General features: G+C 37.9%; 1 protein-coding gene across 10 annotated transcripts in view; it reads right to left on the bottom strand.

The window, feature by feature from the left end:
• PHC3 (polyhomeotic homolog 3) overlaps nucleotides 1-10,448 on the bottom strand; it is a 72,875-nt gene extending 62,427 nt beyond the window's left edge. For 7 of the 10 annotated variants that reach the window (XM_032484456.1, XM_032484471.1, XM_032484478.1 and 4 more), the window contains exons 1-4: nucleotides 10,354-10,448; nucleotides 7,701-7,866; nucleotides 4,306-4,461; nucleotides 3,117-3,194 (exon numbers count right to left, since the gene is read on the bottom strand). In XM_032484456.1, coding sequence (XP_032340347.1) covers nucleotides 3,117-3,194; nucleotides 4,306-4,461; nucleotides 7,701-7,866; nucleotides 10,354-10,367 — 414 coding nt within the window. In that variant the 5' untranslated portion in view covers nucleotides 10,368-10,448. Of the gene's footprint in view, nucleotides 1-3,116; nucleotides 3,195-4,305; nucleotides 4,462-7,700; nucleotides 7,867-9,685; nucleotides 9,813-10,311; nucleotides 10,331-10,353 lie in introns of those variants that run through there. The other 3 variants (XM_032484460.1, XM_032484468.1, XM_032484485.1) reach the window with 3 other exon arrangements.
• Nucleotides 10,449-13,884: the final 3,436 nt, after the last annotated feature.

The following is a 13,884-nucleotide window of genomic DNA, read 5'->3' as shown; positions in this document are numbered from 1 at the left end:
TAACTAAACCTCAATTAATGAACATTTAGTCTATAATTTTCCACTATTATAAACCATGCATATTTACATATTTGTCATTTTTGCATAATTATCTATCATAATTGTTATTTTTAGTAAAAGACATCACAAAAAATTAGACTGCTATGTGAAAGTACATGCACAGTTTAAATTTTCACACACATTGCCAAATAACCCTCCAGAAAAGTTGTACTAATTATATTCCCACCAATAGTGTACAAGTATACCTACTTTCTCACATCCCTGCCAATGAGTATTGTCTCAGTGTTTTTCCTTGTTTCCTAATTTGACAAGTGAAAATAGTACAGCATTGTCGCTTTTACATACATTTCTTTATTACTAACAGGGTAAAGGCTTTCTTTTGAAAATTACCAACGCAGGTCTTTTGTGAATTCTCATTGTTTATCTTACTAACATAAAAGAGCCCTTAATATTTTACAAATATAAGCTGGATGACATACATGGTGCAAATGTATTTTCAACTATTTTGTTGTTTTATATTTTTGCTGATGCTCTTTTTTGCGTAAAAGTTTTAAATTGGTCTAGGTTTCATTTTAGCAAATCAAATTTAAGTCTTCGTCCCATTCAGTTGAAGGACAAAGCCGTCAACCTAAAGGCTCAGTCTCAACTAGTTTTAGAACCAATCAACTATAAAATCACCTCTCATTACTGGTAAGAGTCTAGAATTAGCCTTTCTGTTCTAATGAGGGGAAAGAAGAGGATGCTGGCACCCACTAATTACCTATACATTCAGTTAACAATGGTCCTCTCCACATATATTGTTTCTCCAGGTGGTATGACTGGACTTTTGACTTCACTTTTTAAAATGTAATACTCCATTTTCCCACTGGGATCCCACTCCTACTCTAAACCCCAACTTATTTGGATGGTGGCTTGACAACCTACCTTGTAGCCCTTTTTCCTACTGGAGGTTGGACCCCTCCCCAGGGCTTTCACTGTTATTGGAAACCTACCTCACAAGAACCAAAACTCTGAAAACTACTTTACTGCCACTTGACCGCTCATTGTTATCACTACCTAGAGATTTCTGCTACCATACTCTGTCCGTCTTTTGGAGAATGACCTAAATTTACTAAGCTACCTTGGGTATCATAATGTGGACTGCTAGTCAACTCACTTGAGCCACTGCTCAGTCAGAACAGAAAACAAAACAAATGCAATGTGTTATTCTTTTGTTTTTTTCCTAAGTACTTGCTCTCCCTATTTACTTCTTCTCCTCCATCAGCCAGTAGTAAGTTCTGGCATCCTTCATCGTACAAGTCTACCTAATTTATGACAACTAGCACTAACGATGTCACAAAAAAATAATCACAATCACTGGAAATGTGATTGTGAAAATCACATACATAAAATCATAATGAAAGAAAAACAACTTAAAAGGATACCTTTTAACAATGTAGAGAAAAAAATTCAGAACACATATCTTTCTATATATATCCTAATGTTATTTCATAAAGAATTAATCTATAATTTCTTTAACCAGTCCACAAAGTGTTTACCAATCCTTTCCTTAACTACCGAATGTATTAATTAAAGACATATCTGACATCAATAACCAGAACTATAGCATTAATGCTTAGGGATTGATTACATTACTTAAATTTTTCTTTTTCTTCAGTCTAACATTTTCAAGTCATAAGTAATTTATCTTTTAACTAATTTTATTCATGTTCCAGAGTATTTCCATGCTAAAACAGAATTTTTTAATTAAAAATGTCAGACCAATAGCCCCAAAATAACTATATGCTCACTGTACATATACTTACTCAGCAAAGACCATACCCTTAGCTAAAGAAACACAGCACAAGTTCATCTTCAATTCTTTGGTAATCTATAAACTATATTCTATCAGAGTCAATTTTACAAAGTATCAAAGTATTACCATCCTGAATCAGGAAAAAACAGAGGCAATTCCTGACCCCTCAGGAAACATCTAGCAGTGCCTAGAGGCATTTCTGATTGTCATGCTGGGGGAAGGAGGGCACAGCCCACCCAAGCTAGGGATGCTGCTTAATGACTTATCATGCACAGGATACCCCTCAACAAGAAAGAATTATCTGGCCCATAATGTCTATAGTGATGAGGCTCAGAAATCTGGGACAACTGATGAAATCTGAATGTGCACTGCATTGTATCAATGCTAAATTTCTTGAATTTGATCATTTCTTAAAAATTAAAGTATGACTGATTTATAATGTTGTGTTAGTTTCAGGTGTACAGCAAAGTGATTTACACACCCACTTATGTGTATATATTCTTTTTCAGATTCGTTTCCGTTATAGTTATAACAAGATACTGAATATAGTTACCTGCGCTATACAGTAGGTCCTTGTTTATCTATTTTATATATAGTAGTTGTATATGTTAATCCCAAACTCTTAATTTACCCCTCCCTCCCAGAATTTGGTCATTTTCATGTGGCTTCATAGAAGAAAATATATTTCAATAAAAATATATATTAAAAAAAGAAATTATATCAAAATTAAAAGTTAACAAGTATTACCATACCTGTAAATTTCTTTTAACTGGGAAACTCTGCACAATTTCCCAGTTTATATGTGCAATAGAGCAAATCACCTTTCTTTCACTCCTTTCTCAAAATAAATTACACTATTTTGAATGGATACTTCCAGATTGGACTCACATAACTCAAGCATAAGCTTAAAAGTAAAATTTCTAAAATGTGGATTGCACAGAAAAAAACTAGAAACATTTAGATGTCTACCAAGGACATGACATTCTTCAGTATACCACAGTAAATTCATGGCTTAATACCTCTGCATTGTGTATTTCAGGCTTTCAATACACATTGAGAACTGCAATTATTTACATAAGACCTGAACACAATCAGTGGAGAAGTATGTGTAAGAAATAATACAAAAACATTTTTAAGACTCAGATTTTCAGAAGTTTGACATTAGTTCTGAGTTTTTGAACCTTATTCCTATCTCTAGGCACTTGTTAATTAAATAGCATTCAACAAATACACAATAATAGCTTTATAAATATTAACAGTTCACTTTTGGAAAGCAATAATTAAAAATTTTAAATCCAGGAAAAAAACTTAGGGCACTTACAGATGTCTGGGACATACTTGACTGTTGTGTGACACTTCCTGTGGGGGATGTAGGTGGTCTTCCACTGGACAAACTTGCCTAAAATAATAAGATCTTTACAATGTGTCTATAAAAGGCTGAAGTTTAAAACTTTCTGGTACCAGAATACCACAAAACCACAATAAAAGTCAAAACATCTATGAAGCAATTCATTTTACAGTCAACATGGATTAAGCTTTGGCCAAATTGACTAAGAAAAAAAGAAAAAAACTGAATGGTGACAAGAGAAGATCCAAAGGCTAATCTTATTTTAATAGCTGCACACATTGTCAGTTTCACTCTATAGGTCTCTATCTTCTTTGAAGTGAAATCACCACTTCAATGTTATGAAAAAGAAACTGGAGCTATATCAAGTGCCAGTGGGTTTCAGTTTCCTAATTCGTATCATGAACATGACGTTACATGAAATTACACTACTGAGAAGAAGCAACAGGTGGGGATGTGTTTATAACAGAAATAAACCTTTTTCAGGTTCAGTCAACTGAGATTCTCCTCTGATGAGGAGATTAAGTTTAAATCTCACACAGTTTTACTTAAATAAACAATACAACAACACTGAAAATCTTTTAAAACATAAGCATTTAATGATAAAATCATCCTGTTAGTAGGAGTCATATGATTGGATTTTAGAAAAGTGCACATGTATGTTTTTATACAGAAAATTTCTGGAGGGATACAAATAAAACTCTTAGTGGTCACATCTGAAGAGTGGAAAACAGCAGTGGGTGTGGAAAAGGACACCTATATTTTACTTATAAACAGTTTTATACTGTTTGATTTTTTTAATGAGTGTAAAATACTGATGTATTAAAAAAAGGTTTTTTGCTAAAATGTAAATGTGATTCATACAACCCTAACTATTCACTGTTGTACTTTGAATTTTATACACAAAACCATGACACTAGTATAGCATTTCTGAAATGGAGATAAAAAGCAGAGGGCCAAAAGCTAGCAACAGAATAACAAATAAAACATATCCATTTTTTTTTAAACTAACTTCTATTTGGCAGCCTATTAGATGTCCTTAAGAAACAATAATTACAGGACACCTGAGAACTCTGAAATACTACCCAATGTATTTAATTTCAGTAATTATCCTCAGGTAATGCCAACTTTGGCTTCATAAGTTCTTAATTCACTTCAGCCTCACCTGAACAGCAGCAAGGCTCTGAAGCTGGGAGCTGCTTAAGTGCTGCTGCTGGAGAGCTGCTGTGTGCAGCATTAAGTGCTGCTGCTGGGCGGCGTACATTTGCTGAAGGTACTGAGCAGCTGAGCTGGGAGGGCGATGCAATGCCTGCTGAATTACCTGTGATAAGTCAATTGAACCAGAGTCAAACCATAACCTTAACCATAAAATAAAGTATCAAAAAAGCGGCAGTTTAAAATTTCACTAATTTAAGATTCAATGTCATCAAACTTACAAATATAGTGCTCTCCTAGTTATTACTAGGATTCACAAATGTATACAAATAAAAGAAACCCAGTAGAGGCAATTCACAAAAGGAAAAAGGGCCAAGTAAGCACTGGAAAAGATCTTCAATCTCGTTAGTAGTCAAAAGTACAAATTAAAACAAGACACTATTTTCTAACTTTTTGACCGACAAAGATTTAAAATACTACTACTACTACTGTAAGTAAGAGTATAAATTGGTATAACCGTTTTGGGTAAAAGTTGGTAGAATTCTTGGCTTGAGTAGAGAGGATATGTATACCCTGCAGCCATCACTAACAGTAATGTAGATCAGTGCATCCAGTACAGGAGCCACTAGTCTGAGCACTTACAAGGTGGCTAATGCAACTAGGGAATTAAGTTTTTAATTCTACTGAATTTTAATTATAATTTAAATATAAAATAGCCACCTGCAGGTAGTAGCTACTGTATTGAACAGAGCAAATAAATCTATATTTATTAACAAAAAAATTCCCAAATATATTATTAGTTGAAAAATGCAGGTTACTAAATAGTGTATGGAGAAAGATACCATTTATATTGAAATATTTCACAGAATATTCAGCAAACCACTAAAAGACTACTGACAGGTAGCTAGATTAGAACTGACTTTTACCTTCTCATTTGTACTTTAAATGTCTGAAAAAACTTAGTTTTGTGATATTAATAACCACATAAAATTATAAAGCTATTTTTTTAGAAAATTACTAATCACTTTTCAAAATGTTTTTAAATTTTTAAATGTCATATTCCTTGTTTCAGTTGTTTGAACACAGAATAAAACTATTCTTACTAAAAAAAGTTTCTGAAAAAGGACTAATTATTATGACTATTTATTACCAGAATATAAAAGCTGAGTCCAAACTTCATTAATTGATAAATTAGAGAAGTATTCCAATAAAAGAGGAAAATCCTTTATCTCCCAATGGTAAGTCAGACTACACCAGTCCTCTGCAACCACGTCCCAAAATCACATCATGCCCACGGTGACTCTGAAAGAGCACCCTAATCTCAGTATCAAACCAGAGTTTTCAAAGAGCTAAGGGAGTAACAGAGCCATAATCCTACAGTTTGAGGGTCTGAGTCAGGGCATCTTTCACACAAAGCCATGAATCTCTTCATCCGAATTCCAAGAAAGCGTATTTCCTTGTGTTGTTTACCTTCACGTGTTCACATGTCAGTTCCCCAACAATGGACTGCTACACCAGCTACAAGCTCCTGTCACAAAATCCATGTAGGCTTTTGACCCCTAGTTGCAGGGGACTGAAGACCAGCATTAAGTAATTTAGAATTACAAGATGATGTCTTTTTGGTCAGGGAAATCTATGTATGTTCCTCTAATTCCAAAACAAAATTCTAAAATCAAAGTGAAATTAAAAATGAATAATCTACTTGACAGAGTGTAGTAATTTTTTTCTAGTCAGCACAGTCTTTCATTACCACTCAATGCTATACTCACGGGAGAGAGATTCTTTAAATACAAGTTAAAGACATAGAACATAGTTCTTTTTTTGTCCCTCTAAAGGAACAAGGAGGGTGAAGAGGATTCATAGGACTGAAAAATAAAGCTGAAAGGTATGAAAGAACTATTTACGTAGTTCAATAAATAGTGATTTGATTACATCTTAAGGGAAGCAATTCTATGATCTCATGAGAACTAAAGTTAGTGCTATCTGTGATATGTATCTATATCTACACATTTCCAGTAACATTTCACTTTTTATTAACATGTCCAGCTTAGGTAAAAGCTAGACAACAACACAGCATTTAAAGTATCACATTATCTGTATGCTCAAAGATCCAAATACTCTTCCCTATATCCCCTGCCTCAGAAAAAAGGTGAAAAACATTAAAAACACACTCTGCCTTCCAGTTTGAATTTTGCTCCAACAATTCCGATTCCACTCCACAGTAACTTCAGAATCCTAAACCACATTACAGCTAAATAGCCATTAAACTGGGATCTTCCACTCTAGGAAAATGGTGTGGGGAGAGGACTACATCATAAACAGGGAAGTTTTCTTCAAGATGGAGTAAAATTATGTGGATCTGATAAGAAACCAAGTATAATGGAAAAAATAAGAACTCACAAAGTGGTTAAGGGCACAACTCTAAAGCCAAAGAACCAACTAGCTACGTGAGTTTAGGAACGTTATTTAGCCAATTTAAAACATCAGTTTTCCCATCTATACAATGGAGATAGTAAAAGGATCTACTTCATAAGGGTGCAGTTAGGATTAAAAGAGATAATCCATGTAAAGCATTTATCAAATGCTCGGCATACAGCAACTGTTCAACACATATTCACTATTATTATTTACTGAGTACACATGACGTACCCCATACAATTCTAGATGCTTCCTTCAATCCTCATAACTAATCAAGCAGGTGGTCTCCATTTTATAGTTTCCTGAGGCTCAAGGACATATGCCCCTCACCCAGGGCTACACAGCTACCAATGATAAAGAAAATGGAATTCAAAGAGCACACCAGATCCCAATGCCCAGGCCCTTTTTATGCAATACCATATTGTCTCAACCTCCACTGTTATAAAGGTAACTGAGTAAACTTTATTTTCTCAACTAAATGAAGAGCCTAAGATTTTTCCTAGTTAAATATTTCCTTCGCCCTGTGCCCCGTAGAGCTCTTGAATGGATTCTCACGCTAAGCGTTCTTAGGCCAGTTGGGTTTAAAATGAACGTAACACATCTACAGAGCTGAATAGATCTCCCTAAGTCTATACTTTGGGTTCAAATGTAAAATAATCCAGAAAAACCTAGAGCTGTTCTTCATGTTGGGGCTCTTGGTTGAGTATCAGTATCTCCACGTTGTAGTCGCACCTAGAGGAGACCTTCCAATTATAATTTTCCTGACACATAACCTTATAAGCTACATGCTGACAAATGTAAGCCCTCCCAATAGAGTGATTATTAAATCACTCTGTTGGTTGTTTCAAACATTAACAATTCTAACTGTACTCATTTAGAGGGTATCATGTAAGTCACTTGAGGATATGAAACAATAGACTCATCTGGCTTAAGCAGAAAATAAAGACATCCTAAATCTCAGCCTACCCATCGCGATAACTGAAATACCTGTACAGCATGTCGGTCTGAGCCACTATAGACAGAGATCTGTGGTTGCTGCATTCGAGAGGAGGAAGTGGTGATGGTGGTGGTGGTGGTGCTACTGGTAGTTGTCGACACCGAAGATGTTCCAGGATTTGGTTCACTATCCATAGCTGTACTGTGGTCCTTAAACCTAGCAGATAACACAAAGGGTCTGTATTGGCAAAAGCATTATCATATGGTGTTTAAAGAATATTTAATTATTCCAAGAAATAATCAGCAACAATCTAAATTTCTAAGGCCCTCGTAAAATATAGATAGCACACAGTCACCATAAGCACTTGGAAGGGAAAAATATTTCACAAACACATAGCATATTTAATAGTTCATATCTACTAAATTTGAATTCAAATGACTCAGGATATGTAACTCAAATAAAGCCTAACCTAAAGTTTACGTTTTTACTCTTGAAGGAAACCAAAACAGATGATGACAAAACACTAAACTACCTAGGAAAATAAAACTTAAACAACATCAGAGTATTAAAATATTTCTTTATATTCTTTTGACCATACTAATTACAAATTAGAGTCATTCTTATCTACACATTAAAATAGGATGCCTATGGACTTATGTTGGCTTAGTTTAACTTGGTTAATTAGCTTATTTTTTGGATACCATATATAGTTTATTTTAAAAACAAGTTCTCTTAAAAAATAAGTTAAATAATTTTTTATTAACTCACACTGCTTTCTCCCTAATTATTCTAAAACACTGTCCTCACCACATTTAATAACTGAGTTACATCCATGAGCAGATTACTCTAAGAAACTAAAAGAAACAGCTGAAAACAATTTCTCTACTTCCTTACAGAAATCTCTTTTTTACAAAGAACTGCTCCAAATTTTGAAAACAGCGTGATTATGTCACTTCCCTCAGCTATGGACAGTAAAGTGCATTTTTGTACCATTCTGATTCTTTTCCCACCAATATTACAATCTCATTTCACTGTTATGGTACAAAACTCCACTAAATACAGAATCCCTATTTGAATAAATTCAAGCAACATTCTATTTTAAGGCAGTTATCAGGGCCTTAATATTGTTAGAAACTAGAACTACACTAGTTTTTGTAGAGTCAGAAATGCACCACAATGGTGAAAAGCACACTTGAGAATATATTGGTTTTATCTGACAGTCTTATTTGTCTTTTCTTCTGAGAAACAAAATCTGAACCACCTCACAAGAGCAGCACTGACAAGAGTGTAACAAGAACACTTTCTACTTCAGGAAAAGACAAAGGAATTTGGCACTAATTGTGTATGCACGCACTATTCCCATATGGTGTCCTTTTATGTACAAATCTTCTTTGTTCTTTATATCACGTATGTAAATAGAACTTATGTGCTCTTTGAGCAATCAAATGTTAAAAAGTCTTGATTTAATAGGAAAAGTGAAAGGAAAAAAGCACGAAGGGAGAAGCTGACTCTTTACTTACTTTTTTGATTAGTAAATGACTCATTTATATGGTTCTCTGGTTTGGGTTTTTTCCCCCTAGTTTTTCAACCTACCTTCCAGTTATCAAATCACAGCATCATACGGTAATTACTCAACATCAAATAGATACAGTGGTAGATAAAGTAAACTTTTTACCAAATGGACTCCCTGTCATAAACACTTCTGAGGCATGTACCAGTGATATGCAAAAAGCCAGCTTAAATTCTGGTCCTTTTCATCGCTATCTTGTTCAACCACGTCCTCAAACCCTCCGGTAAGCAGTTCTGTAACTAACCAAAAATGGTCAAAGAGAATCCAAATTCTAGGCACAAGTCTAAACATCGGCGCGTAGAACTAGCCAAACCGTAGCACTGAAATTGGACTCCTGGCACAAAACAACAATTTTGGTAACTCCACCGTCTATGCATAGTACTGCCTGCAAAATCCAAGCGGCAGTTCTGCTGCACAAGCGGCCTACCCAGGAAACACTAAGTTGGAGTCGCTAACTAAGCATACCATCACACCGCCACACAAGAATGTGGCCCTTTAGGGCGGCACCAACGCTGCAGCCAGAGACCCGAGGGAAAGAGGATTTTCCTTCCAGGGTGTTTTCTCAGCCTCGCCATAACCGCAACAGCCCCCGTCGCTCTAAGGCCCGCGCTGGGGCACCTCCTCCACGCCTCCCGGGGGAGGGCGGTGAGCAGCCCCACGTCTCGGGGTCTCCCACTGAGGAGTGGAGCGGCGCCGGGGCGGGAAGGAGGAGAGCGCGAAGGAGGCCTGGCAGTGCCCGCCCTGCCCTACCCAGCCTCCGCGGGCCCCCGGCGCGGGCAGCCGTGACAAGGCTGCCGCGGGGCCCACTTGCAGGGATGACAGCGGCTGACGAGCCCCACCCCGGCTCATCTTCCAGCAGACCCCAGGGGTCGGGGTCTGAGAAGTGACCCCGCGCTCAGGGCCCCTGGGACCAGACGGCGGAAGGAGCGCTCCCGCCTGGAGGTAACTGGACCCTTGCAGTTCGCCTCCGTTCCTCCACAAGGGCCAAGCAGGCTCCTCCACGAGAAGGAAGCTCTCGCGTCCCCCCTTCCCCGCACTGCCCGCCAAAGAGCCCTCAGCTTTCTCCTGAGGGGACGTGTCGCTGCCCCTACTCGCTCCCCGGTTACGACATCAGTCACCAGCAAGTCACTCACTCCGCTTCCGCCATCTTCTCTCCTCCATCACTAACACGGGCTGCGCATGCGCCCCCCGGCGGCAGCGGCCGCGGCAGCTGCGGCGGCGGACGAAGGGGCGGGGTCCGCTCAGCCCGGGGCCCGAGGTCACGTGAGGTCCTCGGCTTCCAATCCCCCGTCCTATCTCAAGCCTTGCTCCCTCTGGGAGTTGGCCAGGTTTCCCCAGTTGAGATCCTAGTGTCTCACCTGCAGGCCCTTGCTTTCTCTTGCCTAGGGTCTTACTCGTTTGGGGGAGGGGGTCTGTAACCAAGACGTGAAAAGTTCTGATTAGACTGTTAAATTAAAATTTTTAAGAGTATTTAAAATACACCAAAAGCCTATGTAAACTGCAGAAAGTGAGATGGAAGAAAATACCACGAAGATTGGATCCTGAGGTCTCAGAATAAACGAAATGCCATGATAGCTGGAGGGCTTGTTACCTGGGACACATTGCAGTTTGGGGGTCTGAGCCAGGAGTCCCTCTCTTAAGCTCAAAGATAGTGTTCCAAATGCCCATGAGGTGTGTGGTTAATCATCCTGATTACCCTATGAATATCATTCTTTACTTTAACTGGAGTTTACTGAGCACTTAGTAGGGATTGCAGACCTGAATATTGCAGGGAACAAGCAGGAATGGATGCCAGTTTGCTAATATGGTTTTATATTATATACGTGTGGCAATTACTCCAAGCAGGATTGTTAGACAGTAGATAGAAATGAGCACTGGGCAGGGGGAGAAGAAGGGGAAAGGAAAACCCAGAAAATGGCAAGTGTGTCTGCATTTAGGAAAAAGGACTCCAGAAATTTTTACTTTCTCTAAATGAGGGCCAGTAAAAGAAGCAAGTTAAAATCAAAGCACTGCAGCTGTGTATAAGAGAAGGCCGTGGTATAACTTGACCCAATGAACCTGCCCAAAAGGGGATGGATGTGCCAGAGCACAGGGAACCTGGGTTGTCAATCAATCAATCAATCAATCAATCAATCAATCAATCACAAAAACACCCTAGGCCAGGATATGAAACGGAAAAACAAAGGAGCTGCGCCATTTTTTCCTCTCTCGGATTGGCCTGCTCCCAATTCTCAGGAGTGTACTATCTTTTACTATTTTTTTTTAACTTCACTAATAAAAATCTTACTTATATCACGCTTTTTGTCTCTCGTCAAAAAAAAATTTTTTTTCGGGTGACTGAGAACCGAGGTAATTCTTATTTCCCTTTTCCCGGTAACAGAATGAGACAGACATGTAAAGTTGAGTGAAAGAAGTCCCTGTCTTCCAACAAGTCTTAATCTAGAGAGTGAAGTGAGATTTGTAGAAATATCCACACAATCTAAATGTTCTGATACAGATTCAGGTAAGTGCTTTGGATACTTTAAGTCAAAGGAATAAAAAGTATTTACTGTCCTTCACAGAGAAAAGCATACTGATCACAAACGATATATTCTTTTTGCGTTTTTTTAACATGATGGAGTAGCATTCAAGAACTGAAAAATGAAGTAGTGATAGAAATTCATCACAAAGTGTGATGTGGTCTAATGAAAAGTATGCTTAATCTTTAAAATCCTGTGATGAGGCTCCCCTGAGGGAGGGAAAAGAATACTTCCTATGTAAACTAAATTGACCCTTTACCGTTTTTTTCCCGTATGATAACACTGTCTCTTTGCCTTATTTTCCCATCTGAAAGCAGTGCCCTTCCTGCTACTCCTAGGAGAACTCACTGAGAAAGTTCTCTTTGAAAAGTCCCCATAGGTGCTTAAAAATGAGATATTACTACTTTTTCTTTTCTGACTACTTATATGATATTATTGTCATTCAACTCTCAAGAATCAACTATTTATTGGTATTACTGAAATTTTTGTTTACTAAAACAAAACTGAAGAAAGCAGTCTTAGACTTAAACATGAAAAATATATAATTCAAAGGAATGTTTGGAATAAATGGGCCAAAATTGTTCCTTTTCATCTCTTTCCTTTGAACCTCTAAGGCCTATGTCTATATTGCCATCTCACACAGATTGGCTTTAAAAGTCAGACCATATATTAGGTAAAGTCAGGTTGGTGCTACTTTTTAAAAACATTTCAAAACCCAATATTTATTGTAACAACAACTAGTATTTGTGTAATAGAAAAGAACAAATCTGACTCCATATTAGATCTGCTCCTCTGGCTTTAACCCTGTGCCCTGTTTTCTAGGCTTAGTCTTGCTAGCTCTGCACTTTTTGTAAAAGGATATTAACACTTACGCACTTATATAAAGATAACAACTTGCAGAATAGAAAATAACATTTGTTTTGTTGGAGGTTTGGATCTGACCCAACTGTGGATAGCTGCGAGAACAAAGAATTCCTACACCAAGAAGTTTGCAACAACCAACAACACCTCCTCCCCCCACCTTTTTTAGTTTAAAAGGAGCCTGTATTCTGACTTGAGGAAGATGATTCTTCAAGACATTAGTCTGCCATCCTCTCGGTCTGCCGGCTTTCCAAATAAAGTCGCTATTCCTTGCCCCCACACATCTTCGATTGATTGGCCTGTCATGCGGCGAGCAGAATGAGTTTGGACTCGGTAACATTTGTATAGCCTTCTACTAAGAGCAGAGGATTTCCACAGATTCATTTGATCTTCACAACAACCCTAGTTATCACTTTCGCTTAGCACAAAAGTATACTGAGGCTAAAGGTGATTAAATGCCTACCGTGACTCTGTTGGAATGTAATGACTCTGTTGGAATGTAACAGAAATCGGGGTTCTAACATAAACTTTCCATGACCAAAGCCAGGTTTTCTTCACTGCATCATTCCGCAAGCCACTTGGTGAGATGTTAGAGGAGACAAAGTATGAAGAAGGACTACTTCTAGAAATTTATCATCACTTATCTTATGAAACAGAGGAAAGTCTTTTACCTCTTTGTGATGCCTGTGGGAAAGATTTATGTGTCATGCTAACAGGTTGAACTTCTTTCTAAAGTTTCCAGGAAATGTTGCTTTGGAGAAATGCTAGCATCCTATTCGATTTTAGAAAAATTCCTCTAGCAATGATGTATTGGAGGAAACTGAAACTAGAGACAGGGAAACTACTGGGAAACTGTATTAACCCTTAGAGAAACAAGGGCTACAGAAATGGAAAAGAGGACTAGATAAAATTTTTGTTCCTCGCACTTCAAGTCCTCAGTAACTACATGTAGCTAGTGGCAACTGTATTGTACAGTGAAGATACAAAACATTCCCATCATTATAGACAGCTATTGGACAGGGTAGTCTGCATGCCAGATCAGGGATTGGCAAACTATTACTTCTGTCTTAGTTTGGGCTGCTATAACAGATACCACAGACTGGGTGGCTTAAACAACAAACACCTATTTCTCTCAGTTCTGGAGGCTGGGAAGTTCAGGATCAAGGCGCAGGCAGATTCAGTGTCCAGTGAGAGCCCTCTTCCTGTTTCCAGAGGGCCACCTTCTCGCTGTATCCTTGCACGGTGGACAGAGAAGGCAGTGGACCATGGGCATTTGGGCCACTT

The sequence above is a fragment of the Camelus ferus genome, chromosome 1, assembly GCF_009834535.1.
Source record: "Camelus ferus isolate YT-003-E chromosome 1, BCGSAC_Cfer_1.0, whole genome shotgun sequence".
NCBI lineage: Eukaryota > Metazoa > Chordata > Mammalia > Artiodactyla > Camelidae > Camelus > Camelus ferus.
Note: the sequence above shows the minus strand (reverse complement) of the source record. Positions and strands in the feature narration are given on the sequence as shown.